The 18,571-nt window shown below is 53.5% G+C and overlaps 3 protein-coding genes across 3 annotated transcripts; 1 reads left to right on the plus strand and 2 right to left on the minus strand.

The window, feature by feature from the left end:
- Positions 1-3,453: 3,453 nt before the first annotated feature.
- RTBDN (retbindin) lies at positions 3,454-6,062 on the plus strand. The gene is made up of 5 exons (XM_007954434.1): positions 3,454-3,634; positions 4,157-4,241; positions 4,340-4,423; positions 4,952-5,048; positions 5,832-6,062. The coding sequence occupies exons 1-5, from the start codon at positions 3,466-3,468 to the stop codon at positions 6,060-6,062; spliced, it is 666 nt and encodes a 221-aa protein (XP_007952625.1). The 5' UTR covers positions 3,454-3,465.
- Positions 6,063-9,749: 3,687 nt separating this feature from the next.
- Positions 9,750-13,772, minus strand: RNASEH2A (ribonuclease H2 subunit A). Its single transcript, XM_007954401.2, has 8 exons — positions 13,646-13,772; positions 13,401-13,472; positions 13,143-13,269; positions 12,928-13,015; positions 11,285-11,422; positions 11,091-11,178; positions 9,965-10,088; positions 9,750-9,882 (listed from the first exon to the last, which is right to left on the minus strand). Exons 1-8 carry the CDS (start codon positions 13,770-13,772, stop codon positions 9,750-9,752), a joined length of 897 nt encoding a protein of 298 aa, XP_007952592.1.
- A 1,086-nt stretch (positions 13,773-14,858) lies between these two features.
- THSD8 (thrombospondin type 1 domain containing 8) lies at positions 14,859-17,763 on the minus strand. The gene is made up of 2 exons (XM_042782758.1): positions 17,613-17,763; positions 14,859-15,058 (listed from the first exon to the last, which is right to left on the minus strand). Exons 1-2 carry the CDS (start codon positions 17,761-17,763, stop codon positions 14,859-14,861), a joined length of 351 nt encoding a protein of 116 aa, XP_042638692.1.
- Between the last annotated feature and the right edge of the window lie 808 nt (positions 17,764-18,571).

Raw genomic sequence — 18,571 nt, forward strand, 5'->3', positions numbered from 1 at the left:
GCGAAGCGGGGCGGGCCCGGCGCCGTCACTGCGTCTTGGCGCCCGAGCTCGGCCTCGGCCAGGGCTGCCCGCGCCGGGGGGGAGGGGCCTCCAGCTACCCCAAGGGATCCAGGCCACCGGGAGACGCCCCGCGGAGAGACCCCTAGGAGAGAGCCACTCTCATGAGTAGACCCCTCAACCCAAGAAATCCCCCAAGGGAAACATTCCTACTGAGACACCTTCCCTATGCGGGCACCCCCTCCCAGCCACTCCTCCCGGGAGCCACATTCCCACAGGGAGATGGTCTCCACAGGGAGGTGTCTCCAGTCAAGAAATTTCCCCAGACCCCGAAAATCAGTCCTAAGAGCGATGATCCCTGAGACGTATCTCTTCCTCTCAAAATCCCCCTCACCCCTAGAAAGGGACAATCTGGCCAAGAAATATCCCCACGGGTGACATTTCAACATTGCAACGAGAGACATCCTCCCCCAAACCCATATTTTCGGTGGGATATTGTGCCCACAAAAGAGACCCCCAGCATCTCAAGGAGAGATATTTGCAGAGTGACAGTTTTACTGGAGAGATCACTGCATACGGGAGAGATCCTAAGAAATATTTCCATGGCGATGCCCCTTCAGAAAAATGTTTACTCGAATATATCCCCTTCAAAGGCCAGCCTCTCCCAAATAGAGCGTTCGTTCCTCAGCAAAGCCTGCATAGAGCAGCAGCCTCCTCCCTCACCGTCAGAATTAAGGAGCCAGACCAGGCCAGCCGTATTTATAGGAGCGATTAGCTGGTAATTGGGGAGAAGGTCAGCTGAAGCCTTTCCCTCCCACCCCAGTTTCCTATAGCTGAGGCCCAATGGACCATGAATGCATGCTTCCTGGGGTTGGAAGGGGAAGAGTCTGAGACTTCCCCACTCTGGGTCTGAGCATTAGGGGGCAGGGTGGGGAGTGACTTCCCAGGGTTCTCGACCCCTAGCTGTTCCCAAGGCCCTTGAGGGCGCTGTCGCTGGGCGGAGCGATCCCTGATGACCGGCAGGGGCTACTGCGAGGTCCCCACGTGTCGCTGGGGCCCTAGGAGATTCCAAGTCCTTCTCTGTATCTGTCTGTCCCTTTTCCCGTGTTATCTCTGTTTGTTTCTCCGTCTCTGTCTGTCAGCAGGTACGTGTTGCTGTCTTGCTGAGTCCGTTCCTTTCACCTCTCTCTCTGTTTGGAGAATTCCCTCCTGTGGCTCCATCTCGCGCTGGCGGCCACGGTAGCTCTCCCTGGTGCTGATCCCGTGCGCTCTTGTCCGTGGTGCTGAAATGCTAGTGCAGAGTTGGGGTCTGAGGTCAGGGAAGAGAAAGGGGTACATAGGGTATTGTGAGAGGTACAGCCTCGAGGCTGGACTGGTGGAACCCATGAACACTCTGGATCATCCCCCAAGATGGTCCTATGGCTAAGAAAGCTGGGCCTTCAGGACATCACTGGGGGCTTACAGAGGGGTCAGACGATAGCAACCCTTGATTCTTTCACTTACTCAACACTTATTGAGCACCTACTGTGTCCAAGGTAGTGTTCTGGGTGCTAGAAGCACAGTAGTGAAAAGGACAGAAAGAATCCTGCCCTAGTGGGAGGGAGACAGACTCATGGTGGCAGTCAATTGTCACAAATGCACACATGCACATACTGAGAGCATACGCACACAAATATACGAACATACTCAGTAAACACACACTCACACACAGACACATGTTCACATGTGGAAATATACACTCAGTAAACACAGATACCCACAGCCATTCTCTGAAAATATGCATGTAAGCACACACTCAGAAAACATAGAAACACATGTACACACAAAAAACCTCACACCCTACCAACACCCACATACAAACACATACTTAGCAAACATGTACATGAAAATATACATTCAATAAATGCAAACACAAAGACACACACACAAAGACATATATGCAAGTACACTAGACAAACACAAACACACATAGTTCCAGAACCAAGAGATGTCCAGCTGCAAGCAGGCAAACTCCTACTTTACACAGAGACAAATTATTCCTCCAGCACAACACGTGGGCACACACATACCCCCATCTTGAGGGCTGGGCCTCACTCCCTCACTATGTCAGCTCTTGGAGGGTCCAGTTTGATATGTTTTGTTCACTGCTGCATTCTCAGACCTGGTACACAGTAGACATTCAATACATGTTTACTGAGTGGATGGATGATTTGAAGGAATGTTCGGAAGGGACACAGATTTCTGTAGAAGGACACAGATACACACACTTATGTTTCACATGCAGACAAACACCCTGTTCATCATGGTCAATAACCTTCATCCACTGACTCACCCAAAGATTTTCACAGGGACACCCACACTCATCCTACATTCCCTCCCTTCTGTTTATTTTCTGATTTTCATTCAACTGCACATACTTTGCTTGGTACACACACACAGGCCCCTCTACCAGATTCTGAACACATACACAACCACCCAATCAAGGGATACACATAAACATGTCACTCATCCACCACATATATACATGCCCAACACACACACACAGCCACACAACCAAGAGACATACAGGTGCACCAAACACACACAGACCACATAATTGCACCCTCACCAAACACACACTCCCTGCATATACATACAGAGCCCAGACCACAAGCACATCACAAGGGCATAAATACAGATACATATACACTTGCCCTAGTCCCTGGGCCTTTCATCAGCTGGAGGAGAAGGCGGAGCAGTAGGAAGTCCTGCCCCTGCAACAAACCACGCCCCTTTTGACTGTCACTGTTTCCTGGACTTGACCCTGAGGTGTCTCAGCAACCCCTAGACTTCAGTCTCTAACAGGTGAGGGCCAGCCTGGGGAGGAGGAACAAGGAAGGGGATTGTCCTGTCTCCACAGGCTCCCAGCTTCCCCTGGGGCTTTTGGACCCCAGTGGCAGAACCCAAGCTCTGACACTGCCAAGCTTGCCCTAAGGGCCCAACCCCGGGTGGCAGTCCCTAAGCCGATTGTGGGCTGAGAGAAGGTGACCGTGAGAAGGGTCAACGGAAATCTAGAGAGAGGGAGGAGGCTGGGTAGAGATGAGGAAGGAATTACTGGAAGGAGATAGGGTGTTGGAAGAGCTGAGAGATCCCCTTGCTTCTAAAGAAGGAGAAGATGCCTAACATCTGAGGTTTGGAGATCTTGCTGGGTCTCAGGGTGGTGGGGCACTATGGTCAAAGCAGGGGATGGAGGGTAGGGATGGTCTGGGTCTGAAACGATGGATCTGATGGGGGAAGGGGTCAGAGGTAGGTCCTGATGCCTGCTGGAATTTGAAGGCCCCCAGCCATTGTGCAACCTACTAATGAGTTTTGCAGCCTCTACTCTGCCTCACACTGTCTGTTGGCTGTACATTGGGAGGGTGCCACTGAGCTTCCAAACAGAGATGGCCTAATTCCCCCCCCCCCAGCTGGCTCTTATCTCAGGTAGATATGGCCTCCAGGGGCCACATTCAACCCGGTGGCCTGGCCTGGCCCCTTCGACTGACCCTGGCATGCACCCTGCTGGGGGCCTGTGGAGGAACCCGCCTGATTGGAGTTAGGCCTTGGGGACACCATGGGCTGGTGGCCAATCTGGGGCCAGGCCAGCTGAACCTGGCAGGTGAGTGCCTCAGACCCTGCCTCACCCTTAACATCTAGGAACCCCCAGCCCACCATAGCAATTCCAGAATTTCTTTATGAGAGGGCCTTAGAGTGGCCACCAGAGTAGACAGCGGGGGCTAATGCACAAGAATGGTGGTAAGAACACAGACTTTTGAGCCAGACTGCCTGATTTCAAATCCAATCTCTGCAACTTCCTAGCTGTGTGACCCTGGGAAAGTCACTTAACTTCTCTGGGCCTCACATAGCCTATTAAAAGCAAGGAGAAATAACAAACCTACCTCACAGGATTTTGTGAAGATGAAACAGATGTGCACTTATACCACTACCAGGCACAATGATAAGTTGATTGTTATATATTATTAGTACTTGAAGCTGCATTTGCTTAATAAACAAAGTGTCTTTATTTAAGTTTTATGTTTGGGAGAACTGATGTAGACTGAGGTTTCCCCTGTTCGGGCCTTGGTTCCCCACCCCTACCTCAGGATCCAAGATCCTGGTTCACGGGTCTCCTTTTCACCAGGAGCATGCTGTCCCTCGGAGATGGACACAACAGAGCCGTCTGGCCCTGGGACCATCCCAGAGCGCTGTGGGACGCCGAGCTCCAGGTTAGTACAACACCCTATGGCATCTCTTTGAGTTCTTTGCTTCAGTTGTCCCCGCCGGAGGCCAGAAGCCCTCCGGGCCTGCCTCTGTCTATGTTCAGGTGCGAATCCTTCCTGGGACACCTCCAAGGTACCCTCCGGAGTCACTTCCTCCTGCCTCTCTGCGCTGAGCTCTGCGAGGACTGGTAGGAAGAGTGGGATCCGGGTTGGGGCAGGGCCTATGGTTGGGGCGTGGCAAGGGCGTGGCAAGGGGCGTGGCCTGCTGTTAGCGCGACCCTGTGGTGGAAGGTGCGTGCCCTGACTAGAATCCGGCCAATGTTTTAAGTTTGAAGCAGAAAGAGCTACATGGAGGCGTGGCCTTTATGGACCTGGGTTCTTAAGGCGCGGGGCCTCTCGATTGAAAATAGACGCTAAGAGAGTGGAGAATGTACAAGACTGACCTGGAACGGACGGTGTTAGGGCTTCAGGTGTGGGGACGGTTGTGATGGGGCTCTGGGCATGAATGGAAAGAGCTGATAGAGTAGCAGGTGAGATGAAAGCTGAAGGGATACAGGCTTTCTGAAGGGATACACACTCTGAAGGGAGTGGTTCTCAGAGGCGGGCTCTGAGTCTCAGGGAAGGGCACGCATGGGGCGGGGCCTGGAGGGGCGGGACTTCTAGAACGAGGCTGAGGCGCTTCTACCCACCTTGGCCTCTCCCAACACCATCCCCAGGTTCACCACCTGTGAGGCTGACATCACCTGTGGCCCAACTTGGCTATCACTCCCAGACAGGAGGCCCTGTGAACCTGGCTGCCGTACCTATGGGCAGGTGAGCTTGGGGCGGAGGGCATGGGGAGGAGACTGAGACCCCGAGCCAGGTCCTGTTCTAACCAGCTTAGGTCCCAGAGTCCAGACTGGCACTCCCAAGGCCCATTCCCCACTCTCCTCCCTCCCAAAATCAAGTGCCATACAGGAGGCGCCAGTACCCATCTCAGGGCCCGAGAAGTCGGGATTCGTCCTCTCCAAAGGACCAATTTTGCTTAGATCCCGTCCATAGTGCTCCCAGGAGGACGCAGAGGCCAGGATTCTCCCCAAAGCCCCACACCTGACCTCGCCCTCTCCCCACACATCCTCCTGGGAGCTATTAAGAACGACTCGCCAGAGTAGTTCTGGTGGCACTGTAGTTAAATCATTGGGCTGCTAATGGAATGGTCGGGATTCGAACCCACCAGCTGCTCCCAGGCAGAAAGATGTGGCAGTCTGCTGCCGTGAAGATTCACAGCCTTGGAAACCCTATGGGGCAGTTCTCTATCCTATAGGGTCTCTATGAGTCTGACTGGATGATAGTGGGTCCCCCCCCCCCCGCCGCCTTTCCCAAGGCCACGCCCCACTTTAGTCCCACCCACAGCCTCCTGGGAGGTTCTTGAAGCCTGAGTTGTCCCTCCCTGCAAGGTCCCATCCCCGCTTTGATCCCTTCTCCTAATGAAAGTACAGGGCTTACCCTTTCCAAGGCCACATCCCTGGCCACGCCCCAGCCTGCCCTCTAGAAGCCCCGACCCCCAGGATACCCGGACTCCGCTCAGCCGGGCGCTAACTCCATCCCTCACCCCAGACATTCTCGGACGGCGCAGATCTTTGCCGCTCTGCCCTGGGTCACGCTCTGCAAGTGGCAGCTCCTGGATCCCGTCACTGCCTCAACATTTCTGTCTCGGTGCCGCCCCGTCCCAGACCCAGGCGGCGGGCCCGGAAAGCCACCTCCCGGAGCCTCCGGCGCCCTCGCACCCCGGTGATTCTGGACGCTGCCGCCAGCGGAAGCGGCAGTGGAAGCGGCAGCGGCCCCTAGGTGGCGCCTGGTTTTGGGTGGGAAACGCGCCTCCTCCCCTGGCCCGCCCCACACTCTCCCTGGCTGTTTCAGATTTCCCAGGCTTGTCCCTCCCTTAGGCTGAGAGACTCCCCTCCCCCCGCCCCCCGCTATCCAGGAAACCACTCAACTCTCACTCATTTCCCCTCCCTCCTGAATAAAGTCGCTAGCTAGAGCACTTGGTGTGGCTGCTTCTTGAAGAAATGGGTGGGAAGGAGGGTAGTCAGAAATTGATAGGTGCCTCCTTCTGAATCCTCAGATTCTAGGATTAGAGCTGATTCACACTCAAGTGTAAATGATACTTGTTCTACAGCCTAAGCATCTGTTATAACTGGGAGTACGCAGGTGCCAGAAATGGAGGGGGTGTCAGAAGAGGGCCCACCACCAAGTTCCCTGACTTGCATAGACCTCACTCAGTACCTTTCATAGCTGCTTAGACAGGCCTGGTGACATTTGGCGTAACATCCCTTTCCTCCCTCACCCGATACCCCAGTCCTAGACCTAAGGCAGGACTCAGAATTGGGTTTCAAACAGTCCTCCTGATGCGTCTCCTTATCCACAGGCCCTCAGGGTGCCTCAGCAGCCTCACCTGTAAGACAGGGGCAATGGCCCCATTCAGTGAGTGCCCTCAGGGAAAATGGAACGTCAAGCAGAGGTACAGCCCTGCTAGAAGAGTAGCAGACAGGCCTCTTTCAACTGCAAGAGATAAAACCATCTCAAAACACCTTGAACCAAAACAGTGACTGAAAAAAAAAACAAAAAAAAACCCTTCCCTTAAGTATGGCTTCAGCAATGTATCTAGACACTTAAATGTTAGAACATTGTCTCTGCCTCTTGGTTATACTGTGGGACGGGATCTCCTCACCACAGCAAAAAACGACTAGCAACTCCAGTGGCTCAAGTGTGCCTGTTGTTAGTTGCCATCCAGTTGGCGCTGATTTATGGTGACCCCGTGTACAGCAGAAACGCTCAGTCCCGTGTCACCCTCACAACAGTGGCAGGCTCAAGTCCACTGCTGCGGCCACTGTGCATTTTGAGTCCTTTCCCACCTAAGCAGCTCATCTCCCAGCACCTTGTTGGACAGGATTCTGTTGTGAGCCACAGGGTTTTCACTGGCTGATTTTCTGAACTGGAGCACCAAGCCTTTCCTCCTCCTTTGGTCTGGAAGCTCTGCTGAGCCCTGTCCACCCTGGGTGACCCTGCTGGTATGCGAAATACCAGTGGCACAGCTCCCAGCATCTTAACACACAAGGCACCACAGTACAATTGACAAAACGGGTGGGGGTATGCCTAGTTCTCTGTAAAGCCAGCCTTGCTTCAGTGTGGTCATGAGCTCATCACTGACAGCACTGTGACCAGAGGGACACTGTGCTGTCTGACTGGCCTGGTCTGGGTTATAGGCTCATGCCTGAAGGCACATGGTGAGCTCAGTTCCATCTGAACCACATGGACTGAGAATGGGGGACAGAGGTCCCCCAAAGGCAATGCTGGAACAGAACGGGGAGGGGTGCTGGGCACAGGATCAAGATATGTGCACTACAGAAAATGGTGGCTACTATCCTGGGACTGAAGTACTATGTATTGACCTAGGCTTACAACTCAGTTCTACCACTAACTCATGTTGTAACTCTGGGCATGTGGTTCAGCCTTTGTGACCCTGCTTCATGTGTAAACAGCAGGTAACAACTATTCCTCTCACAATGTAGTTAGGAGGATTAAACAAGTCAATGCAAGTTGTTCTGGTTATCCACTGGTGTGTAGCACACAGCTCCAAACTTAGTGGTGCAGTCATTATCTTTCCTGATTCGGAGAATTTACCGAGTTCAATGGGTAAACTGGGTGGCTGCTGCTTGAGGTCCCTCATGCACTTGCCACAGTAGCTGGGACTGGGGCCACCTCGAAGACTTTTTCACTCCTCTACCTGGCAGTTGCCTTGAATCTCAGGTGGGCTGGTGGCCAGGATAGCTACATGTGCCACTCCATGTGGCCTGGGTTTCCTCACCGCAGTGCAGCCCAAGTTCTAAGGGTAAGTGTCCCAAGGAACACTTCCCAGGTGGAGGCTGGCTCACCCGTGATGGCCTAGCCTTGGAAGTCACACAATGTCACTTCTGTTGTTTTCTGTTCACTAAAGTGAGCCACTAATGCCAGCTCATACTCAAGGGAAGGGGACAGAGATTCACCCAATGGATGAAATGAAATGATTAGAAAATGCTCAGAATGTGCCTGGCATGTAATTAACACTCAGTAAGTATTGTTGTTGTTATGTGCCTTCAAGTCGGCCCGACTCAAAGCGACCCCTCCTTGGGTTTCCAAGGCAGTATCACTACGGAAGTAGATTGCCCGCACCTTCCTTTCGAGGAGTGGCTGGTAGGTTTGACCCGCCAGCCTCCTGGTTAGTAGTCAAGTACCTCAGGCACTATATTACCAGAGTTCCTTCAGTAAATGTTGTTGTTGTTGTTGTTATGTGCCATCGAGTCAAACCCAACTCATAGCGACCCCTCCTTGGGTTTCCGAGACAGTATCACTACAGAAGTAGGATTGCCCAACCTTCCTTCCGAGGAGTGGCTGGTGGGTTTGAACCGCCAGCCGTCTGGTTAGCAGGCAAGTGTCTTAGCCACTATGCTACCAGAGCTCCCTCAGTAAATGTAGCCAATGCTTATTTTTGGTGTTGTTACTGTGGTATTGTGACAAGAGGAAAGGAAGGATATCTAGGCCGATCAAGCGGTGGGGAAAGGCATGATGATCAGTGTGCCTGGAAGCTGGAAATCTAATGTCCTAGCGACTCTGAGCTGGTCAGCAAGCCTGGAGCAGAGCATGGGAGATGAGGGCAGATCATGGAAGGCCTTGAACACCAAGCAAAGGCACTTGAACCTGATGAGGGGTGAGAGCCATGGAAGGCCCATCAGACCGACAGTCTTGCCCAGCACTTGGAGGCAGTGGGTAGGAGACAGTGACTGGAGATGCGGGACACCAATGAGGGTGCTGGACCGGGTCCAGAGGGTGGGCAGAAGGGAGTGAATTCCAGACGGATTCAGAGGAACACCCACAGGGCTGTGCGTCCATCGTCTCTTGAAAGCCCTCAAGAGGCAGGGCTGCTGTCAACCTCATTTTAAACGAGACCTTGGGGATCTTCAGCAAGTGAGTTTAGGGCCCAGGACCTTGCATTTCTAATAGGGGACTGTGGTGTACAGGGAATGAGGAAGGTTGTTGGACAACCGTTTTTGGAATCATCACCAAGTTATATTTGGTGAAAAGAGTAAGGTACACAATTTGGGGTATAACTGGCTTCCACTTGTGCAAAAAAAACACAAAACTAACTTCAGGATAAGAGTACGTCTGAGTGTGTCTGTACTGTGCTGCACTTACTCTGTAGGACCCACTGCAGCAGAAAGCCCACCAGTGAGCGGGGGACAGGCTAGGTGGGAAGATCAACATGCTTCTTTCTAATTTTGAATCATACAAATATGTTGTGAATTTTAAAAATAAAATAAAATCAATCCACTAACGCCTACCTCATTTGGCTTCCCAAAGGCAGTATCCGGGTCTAGCCACAGAGCAGGCTAGCCCCACCTCCATCCCAAAGTACAAACCTTACACTTGGCTTTCCTTAACTGTTTTAATCATAAACTGGGGAGGAGGGAGGCAGGTAAAGGGGGGACCGCCTGACTTTTAGAGGGTGGTGGCCGACTCCAGGCCACGCTCCTGAAAGTACCGGTGGGGGAGGCGGGGCCGGGGACCTTCAGGGCAGAAGTAGGACGTGATCCTCTTGGGTACCTCCTGATCCTCTGTCGAAGAGTCCTCCCTGTGAGGGAGAGGTGACCACACTGACCACTTCCGGTGGAAGCCAGCCCTCTCCCTCCCCACAGCATGACCCAGGCACTCACCACGTAACACCTTCCGCCTCCTTCTCCAGGATACTCTGGGCCGTGCGCCAACTGAACCGGACAAACTGGGGGAAGCCGAACACCGGATCCACATGCTTCTTTAACCATGCTTTTGTCTTGGGATCTGGGGGACGGAGTGGACAAGGGCGGCTAAGCCACATCATAATGCCCAAGCTTCTCAGCCTGGCATCTGAGGCTCTGCCACCTTATCTTGGGCCTCCTTCCACACACATGAGGCATGTTCCACTAAGCACCTTTCTGCCTCAGGGCCTTTGCACAGGCAGCCTCCCCCCTTCACCTGGTCAACAGTTGCTCGTATTGTAGTTTAGGGAGGCTGCTTTTGAGAGATCTCCCTGACCCCCCAAGGACCCAAAACTAAACCCAATCCAATGCCGCTCCATCAAAGTGACTCCCAAAGGACAAGTAATTAAATCAGAATTTATTGACTTAGCTCCCCAAGTAACGATGAGCTCAGTGAGGCAGGGAAAGCCTTGTCTTGCTCACTGCTCTGCCCCCAGGGCACAGCCTTGCATGGGACACACCAGGTGCTCAAAAGTGCTAAACAAATGTCTAAACTATCTTTGGCCACTCACCCAAGTCCCAATCCCAGACTGGTTGTCCTGCTCCACCCTACCCGTCTCCCAGCCCCTCTGGGCCTCACAGGAGGATGGGAAGGTTTCTTGAACCCAGTCACTGAAGCTTCACATCTGCCCTTGTGCGTATGTGTGTGTGAGGGACGTAATCATGCTCACTTCATTGATGAGCAGACCGAGCCTCAGAGTTGGAAGAAGATGGGGAGCCGTGATTGAAGCTACGGCTGTTAAACAGGAGCCTGTGTCCCTTCCCCGTAACAGGTGGGCAGCTGCCCACCTTGGATCTCAGCCCCTCACTGGGGGTCCAAAGAGGCAGGAAAAGGGAAGGGGGTCAGCTCTGCAGCACGATAGCTGTGTGGCTGTGGGCAACTGGCGCCCCCCTCTGGGCCTCGGCCTCTTCTGCCGTGCAGTGGGATTATCAGAACAGTTCGGAAAACCTCAGGAGCAGGCTCAGCCCAAACTTACTCAGCATTAGTACCACTGGTGCCATCTCAGGGCAGCGCCTGAGGCAGCCCGCACTGCTGACCGCTCACCATTGGGGTAGCCTGAACCGTAATCGGCATCCAAGTCCTGCAGTGTCTCCACAAACTGCCAGTTCTTCACTGCTTGGTCTCGGGCCACCTGTGGGCAGGACAAGCGTCTGGAATCTCCCTCTCTCATAGCAACCACCACCTACCCCCTGCCCAAGGGGGTTCTGGGAGCTGGCCCAAGCCCAGTAGGGACTGACCTTGGCACAGATGCTGGCAGCACTGACCACGGGGTACAGGGCATCTGCCTTGGCCTTGACTGTCACCTCAATCCCAGGAAAGTGCTGCTGCAGCCGCTCCTGGTACTTCTCTGGCATTCCCACAGTGTCCACAAACACCTGTTACAGTGACAGGTGTGTATTTGGTCAACAAATAGCCCGAAAAACAACTGTGCAAATTATCCAACTTCATGGCCTCTGCATTTCTGTTCCTGCTGCCCAGGGTACTCTTCTTTGTCCCCAGGCTCCTTCTTATCAATTCATATCACAGGTCTTATTAAATGTCACATCCCAGAGAGGCTTTCCCTGATCACCTGTATTCATTCATCCCTTCTGCACTTACTGGGCACTTAACTGTGTGCCACGTGCTGTTCTAGATGCCAGGACACAGACAACAATCGCTTTCTTGTGGGACAGACATCCTGGTGAGGGCCACAGATAAGAAACAGAACAAATAATAAAGCCTAAGGAACTCTGGTGGCATAGTGCCTAAGGAATTTCACTGCTAACCAGAAGGTTGGTGGTTCAAACCCACCAGCCACTCTGTGGAAAGAAGACTGGGCAATCTACTTCTGTAAAGATTTACTTTCTCAGAAACCCAAAGCGCGGCACTGTGAGAGAGAATTGACTCAATAGCAGTGGGGTTTGGTTTTCAGAAAGGAGAGTTAGAAGGGGTTGTCATTTTAAATGGTGGTAAGGGGGGTTTAAAGAAGCCCTCTCTAAGGTAGAAACATTTCAGTGAAGACTTGAAGGGGGTGAGTGAGTGAGCCATATAGAAGTCTGGGAAAGCACGCTCCTGCAGACAGAATCACCAGTGCAAAGGCCCTGAGGTGGGACCACATTGAATATGCTGGAGGGCAGTTGGAAGCCGCATGGTTGGAGCAGAATGCTAAGAAATAAGATCAGGAGTAACAAGGGCAAGGGTCTCCATGGCAGTTACCATTCTCAGACATTACCTTTTTTCTTTGGTTTACCAGCTGATTGTTCCTGTCCTCGGACTAGGTTCTGAACCGCTGAGGGCAGGGCCCTAGTTTGTCTGTACCTGGGCTGCCTTGCCAGCTCCATCTGACAGGCTGGGCCTCAGTCACCGCCTCAGGGAAGCCTCCCCTCCCACCCTCCCAGCCTCAAGATTTTTCCCTTGTTATTTTCTCAAAATAGCCTGCTCTTTGCCCCAGGACACTCAATTAATGATGACTTATACTTCTCTTCCCTACTCAACTGGGAATTTTCCTGATTTAATCCTGTAATTAGTAAATTAAATGTCAGACAGAAGAGGGAGCAGGATGGGGGGTGGGGGAAAAAGGGAGAACACCGGGACGGGAATCCAGGTGCAGGTGTCTTGGGCTAGGACAGAGGCTGTGGACAGGTAGACAGATGTGGGGCTTGTTCTGGACATGGAGTCTTTGGGAAGCGAGACTAGATTAGGGAGAGGGGTGCTAGGGCTTTACAATGGTGGGACATACATTTCAAGCAGAACCGGGGAAGAAAGGCAACAGCAGCAACAAATGTTGGTGAGGAACTCACCACACCTCTAACACTGAATCTGGCCACTGGACTTTTCTATGCTTGTTTTACCCAGAGGTGGTCAAATGGGGGCAACCCAGGTATCAGAACACTTAGCTCACCTGGGTGACTTTCACACCCTGGTCCAAAGCATACTGTACCAGCCCAGCAGCCGTATCATGGGACAGGGAGTTCAGATTGTATTTGACTCTGAAATGCAAAAGCAAAGCCTAGTTAACCCCTTTCCCACCACAGAGCCAAACCTGCTCATGCTACCTCCCCCAGAGCTGGCTGCAGCTCCATCCCGGCCACTGGGGGAGGGAAGGAGACCTCTCACCGCCCAAGCATGCTGGTAGAAATAAGGTTTGGAGACAGCACGTCCAGTGCCCAGCCCACAAAGTCCCTGTCTTCCTTCATTTTCGCAAAGAGCCGTTCCCGCTCGCTCTCCGACAGAGTCTTTGAGTCTGGGAGGAGGGTTGGGAGAGAAGGTTCCTGGTTCTGTCGGTTCCTGCCCTCCTCCTCCAGTTCTCACTTGCCCCTGCACATATCCTGGAACTACCTCCCCAGACGTAGGCCCCACACACCACGGGCTCACCTGCCACTTTCAAGGCCTTCAGTTTTGCCAGGCGGGACAGGGGGCAATAACAGATGGCGTAGACCATGGGACCTGGGGAGGAGGGGTGTCAGATTTCCGGGAGTGGGGGTGGCTCCCGAGTCCAAGCAGCTTCCGTAAAAGTCCCATCTCTATTCCATAATCACTACTTTTTTCCCCACCGATACAATACCATGGCCATTACAGGCACCACGCCTCTCTTCCCACCCCTGGCCCTTGGGGCATACCCAGCACTGGGCCCCGGCCCGCCTCATCCACGCCCAGGACGCAGGGCTCCTTGTGGCACACCGCGGGCACAGGTGAACTCAGGCGACAGCGGCCCGTATTGTCTCTCTCCAGCTCGCTGAGATCCATGCTGCTGCCACCAGCTTACAGGAACCAGGGCTGCAAGCGGAGGCCTCCGAGCGGGCCTTGCGCGGGCTCAGTGGAGGTGCTCGCTACCGACCAATAGGCACGCAGGACACGCCCCCACGCCGTTAAAATTCACGGAGCCGGCGCCAGCGCCGCTATCGCGCAGCTTCTTGGGAATTGTAGTTCTCAAGATCAACCGCAAAGTGCTTCCAGTGGGGAACGGGGTGGACAGGACCGCTTTCTAACCACCGCCCTGCCGACTCCGGATTCCTGCCCACAGGAGCTAGTGGAAGCAAAGAGAAGTAAAAGGGGAAACTGAAGTAAAGCATGGAGGACCCGGCCCTGTAGGGGTCTAGAAGGTCAAATACAACTACGTTCCCAAAACACGGGTCTCTGCATCTCTGAGTCTCCGTCCCTCACTTGGATTCAGGCCCTTGTACTCACGATCCGAGTCCCCCCATACACACCCAACCTACGCTCCCTGAACTAGGTATCCCCACTCCTATCTGGGCTCAGGCCGTTAGTTAGCCTTGGAGTCCTCTGTCTTGGTCGCTCACCCGGAGTCGGGATCCCTGCCTCCTACCCCTATTCCCAAATCTGCATCCCAGACCCTAACAGGGTTACGATCTCGGACTCACGTTTCCACTCACTAGGCAGGCTTACTACGCCATCTCGAGGTTCCTGTCCTTCCCTTCCCCCAGCCCCCACCGCTTTCCTCTAATCCCAGTGGGGCTCACGTCTCCCAGTCCTGGCTCCCACCTTTACCGCTTATCTCCCTCAATCCCAGTTTCAGCGACGCTGTCGTTCTCAGGCCAGTGGGTCACACCCCTTCCTCGAGGTCACAGTTCACCCCTTTGCGTCTTCTCCATTCCTGCCCCCTGCCGCCTTTCTTCTTCTCTCCCCAGCATCAGCAGGACTCATGCCCTCTCTCCGAGGGTCTCTGCCCCCACCAGGGTCACGCCCCCTAGTTTTGCGTTCCTGCCTCACACAGCCCTTCTTCCTCTCTCCCCGCCCCACCCCTGCGATCACGCCCCCGGATTTGTCAGCCAGGTAGGCCCCGCCCCCTCTGCGCCTATCTCTTACTCCCGCTCAGGGCCTCCAGTTGCACTCGATGGGCTTGCAGGAAGGACAATCCCGTCGCCGGCAGGGCCGAACCTGCACCAGGTTCTCCCGGTCCAGGAACACTGGGCCCGGCGCCGTCCCCAGCACCTCGCGGCTGCGCTCCTCCTTCCCCAGATCGCAGAGACACCGCCACTTTCCCCAAGGGCTCAGGATCGAGTCCTCCACGGCTGGGGGTGGAGGGCTGATATGAAGATTCAGGTAGAGGGAAACAATCCCTCTATGTCCTCCTATGGCCACTGAGCCAAGTACAGAAACCGAGACCTAGAGAGGGCAAGCCGCCCTTCTGAGCTCACACAACTATCTGGTGAGTGGCCCAGCAGGATGAAAACTGATACTTGCCACCTGGGCCAACCTGCCCAGCTGGGAGTGGTACACCACCCTCGGTGCTGTCCTCAGAAGCCGACTCCCTCCTTCAGGGGCTTAGACTTGGCCTGCCCAGCTGGCACTGAGCCACCAGACCAGCAGCGTTGTCAGGTGGTAAATTAAATGACATAATTAAATGAAATAATGAAGATACTTAAGGCCCCTGGCGTTGTGTTAACACAGAGAACAAAAACAATTATTATGATCACTTTAAAGGCAGCTACCACTTATTGGGGAGCTCTGGTAGCATAGTGCCTAAGGCACTGGACTGCTAACCAGGAGGCTGTCGGTTCAAACCCACCAGCCACTTCTCGGAAGGAGGGTTGGTCAATCTACTTCCGTAGTGATACTGCCTCGGAAACCCAAGGAGGGGTCACTATGAGTCGGGTCCGACTGGATGGCACATAACAACAACAACAACCACTTATTGAGCAGGTACTGGATGTCCTTTCTGAGAGCTCTTTGCTGATTCCTCCCTAGACGATGAGACAGGTCTTATCCTGATTCCACAGCTCCCAAGGTCCGGACACATCCCCTACAACTCTCTCCTCACCAAGTCTCCACCACAGTGGCCTCTTTCCATTCCTATGTTAGGCCTTTTGGCCGTTGTACTTGTTGGTCCCCCACACACACACCAATCCTTGCACTTTTGGCTTTTGTTTGCCATTCTAAGGAGCTCTGGGTGGCGCAGTGCCTAAGGCATTTGACTGCTAAACAGAAGGCTGACAGTTCAAACACACCAGCCACTCAGCAGAAGGAAGATGTGGCAATCTACTTCTGTAGAGATTTACCGCTTTGGGATTCCTTAAAAAGTTGGAAACAGAAATACTATTTGACTTAGCAATCCCATTACTAGGAATATATCCTAAAGAAGTGAGAGGTAGGGCACAAATAGATATACTCAGACCCATGTTCATTGCAGCGCTATTCACAATAGCAAAGATATGGAAACAATGTAATGGTCATCAATTGAGGAATGGATAAACAAACTGTGGTACTTAGACACAATAGAATACTATGCAACCCTGAAGAATAATGTAAATGTGCAAAACACCGCATGCCTTGGATGAACTTGGAGGACATTATGCTGAGTGAAATAAGTCAATGACAGAAGGACAAATATTGTATTAGTGAACTATAGTAAAAAGTCAAGGAAAGGTTTATACATGGAAGGAAACTTTCTTGGTTACCAGGGATAGGCAGCGAGGGAAGGGAAAATTTCTAGATAGGTTGAAAAATATATATACATATATCTTTACCAATGATTATTAGCAGTTACCAGGTGTAGGAGGGAAGGGGAAAGGGATGACTTTTGTTTTTGGGGAGGTATCGAATTTGTTGACTGAAGAGAGTTGATGCTTTTGAGTTGTGGTGCTGGCGAAGAATGCTGAAAGTACCGTGGATTGCTAAAAGAACTAACAGATCTGTCCTGGAGGAAGTGCAGTCAGAATGCTCCTTGGAAGCAAGAATGGCCAGACTTCGTCTCACCTATTTTGGTCATGTTGTAAGAAGGGACCATTCCCTGGAGAAGGATGTCATGCTTGGTAGAGTGGAGGGTGGACGAAAGAGGGGGAGGCCTTCAAGGAGATGGATTGATACGGTGGCTACGATGATGGGCTCAGGTGTAGCAGGGATTGTGGGGCTGGTGCGGGATGGGTCAGTGTTTTGTTCTGCTGTGCATGGGGTCGCTATGAGTCAGAAACGACTCGACGGCACTTAACAACAACAACAACAACATTGAATTTATGCTATGGTGGTGGAATATTTTGGAAAAGGATAGCAAGAATGGTGGCACATGAAAAATGTCATCAACATCCCTGAGCTGTAAATGTGGACGTTGTTATCTTGATGAATGTCTTTTTGTATATGTTTTCACCATGATAAAAGTTAAAAATAAATAAATAAAAATACCACCTTGCGCCCTGGAAACCCTCTATGAGTCGGAATCGACTTGATGGCAGTGGGTTTGGGTTTTTTTTTTTTTTTGACTTGTCATTCTGCCTGCATTGGTTATGTATCTTCTTCAGTGGGGCTTGCTCGGACTTCCCAAGCTTGCTCACTTTCTTTCTCTATCTCCGCCCTTCTTAGAGCCTAACCATATGTTTTTGGATGGATGCGCTTATTGCCTGCTCACGCCCCCTCTCCAGCTGTGAGTTGCTTAAAGGCAATCTCTTTTCCAGTCAACGGATGGAAAAACTGAACCTCAGGGAAAAGGAACCCGCCCACGGACAGACCGCGGGGAAAGAGTGGGGCGGGGATCTAGAGTCCGTTGGGGGAGATATGCTTTCAGCCAGCTGGCGAAGTAGTTACCCTACTAAGGCACCATTCTGCACCGTCATCCCAGCCACCTGCGGTTACCCTTCTCCTGCTGCAGCCGCCGCAGCTGCTCCCAGGTGTCGCCTTCGTCCTGATCGCCGAAGTACTGGTAGTCTGAGGAGCCCTGGACAGGTTTCGCCAGCAATGGAACCATCAGAGGCAGCAGCAGCAGCGCCGCCGGGCTCCGGGCCATGCCGGACTCCAACTGCCCCCCGCGGGCTCCCGGGCTTAACCTCGCGTGGACCTGCAGCGGCTGCCCTACCCCCGCGGGCCCGCGCAGTGGTCTCGGCTGGCGGCTGCGGGTCTCCCCCCGCCTCCCGCAGGCGCGTGGACCAGACCGGTTGCGCTCCCCCCTCCGCCCAGCGCAGTGGACCCGACCGCTCCGGAGTCCTCCCGCCCCCCCCCCTCGCTCTACGCGTCATGGTTCCGGCCGTGCATAAAAGGCTCCGCGGCCCGGGGCGCACTTGACGCTGAGAACATTGAGTCCAAGCTTCCAGTCGTCCGTGCGTCCGGCTCTAGCCCACGCAGGTATTGACACCTGGAGTGCACCTGGTTGGGGGAAGCCCCTTTCGAGCAACTCCGGCTCGAACACCTTATTTCTGGCCGCCTTTGTTTTCCTCCCGCCGCCGTGGCCGCCTTTGTCCTTGCGGTGGAAACCGAGGCTGGAGCCTTGGAATACAGGCCACATAGCCGTGCTCCCAGCCCACTGCTCTTGGGGCCTTCATTGTCCCCTCCCGGCACTCGGAGCTTGCGCCACTGCGCTCGGGCCTACAGGCTAAGGGGGCCGGACAGCAGCGGCCAGGCCTCTGGTGCTCTCTGGTCAGGGGGCGGGTCTCAGCAGCCTCAATGACGCGCAGACCCTGTATCGGGGAGGGTGGGTGCCAATGGTGCTGCCTTTGCGCTAACTCCGCATGCAGCATGACCTTGGGAAGGGAAGACAAAGGGTCTCCTGGGTGCGCTGACCGGGCAGGGGCGGGGTGGGGGGGTCTCAGCTTTCAGTC

This window comes from Orycteropus afer, unplaced genomic scaffold, assembly GCF_000298275.1.
Source record: "Orycteropus afer afer isolate SDZICR_OR568_19922 unplaced genomic scaffold, OryAfe1.0 scaffold00460, whole genome shotgun sequence".
NCBI lineage: Eukaryota > Metazoa > Chordata > Mammalia > Tubulidentata > Orycteropodidae > Orycteropus > Orycteropus afer.

Bases quoted from the DNA above. Each gene is read 5' to 3' on its own strand.
- RTBDN (XM_007954434.1), top strand. From the start codon at position 3,466: ATGGCCTCCAGGGGCCACATTCAACCCGGTGGCCTGGCCTGGCCCCTT. The intron at 3,635-4,156 runs GTGAGTGCCTCA...CCTTTTCACCAG, and splicing joins AGGCCAGCTGAACCTGGCAG to GAGCATGCTGTCCCTCGGAG. The intron at 5,049-5,831 runs GTGAGCTTGGGG...CCCTCACCCCAG, and splicing joins GCTGCCGTACCTATGGGCAG to ACATTCTCGGACGGCGCAGA.
- RNASEH2A (XM_007954401.2), bottom strand. From the start codon at position 13,772: ATGGATCTCAGCGAGCTGGAGAGAGACAATACGGGCCGCTGTCGCCTG. The intron at 13,270-13,400 runs GTGAGCCCGTGG...CCCTCCTCCCAG, and splicing joins GAAGGCCTTGAAAGTGGCAG to ACTCAAAGACTCTGTCGGAG. The intron at 9,883-9,964 runs GTGAGTGCCTGG...TCTCCCTCACAG, and splicing joins GAGGCGGAAGGTGTTACGTG to GGAGGACTCTTCGACAGAGG.
- THSD8 (XM_042782758.1), bottom strand. From the start codon at position 17,763: ATGGCCCGGAGCCCGGCGGCGCTGCTGCTGCTGCCTCTGATGGTTCCA. The intron at 15,059-17,612 runs GTAACCGCAGGT...CTCCACCCCCAG, and splicing joins GCGGCTGCAGCAGGAGAAGG to CCGTGGAGGACTCGATCCTG.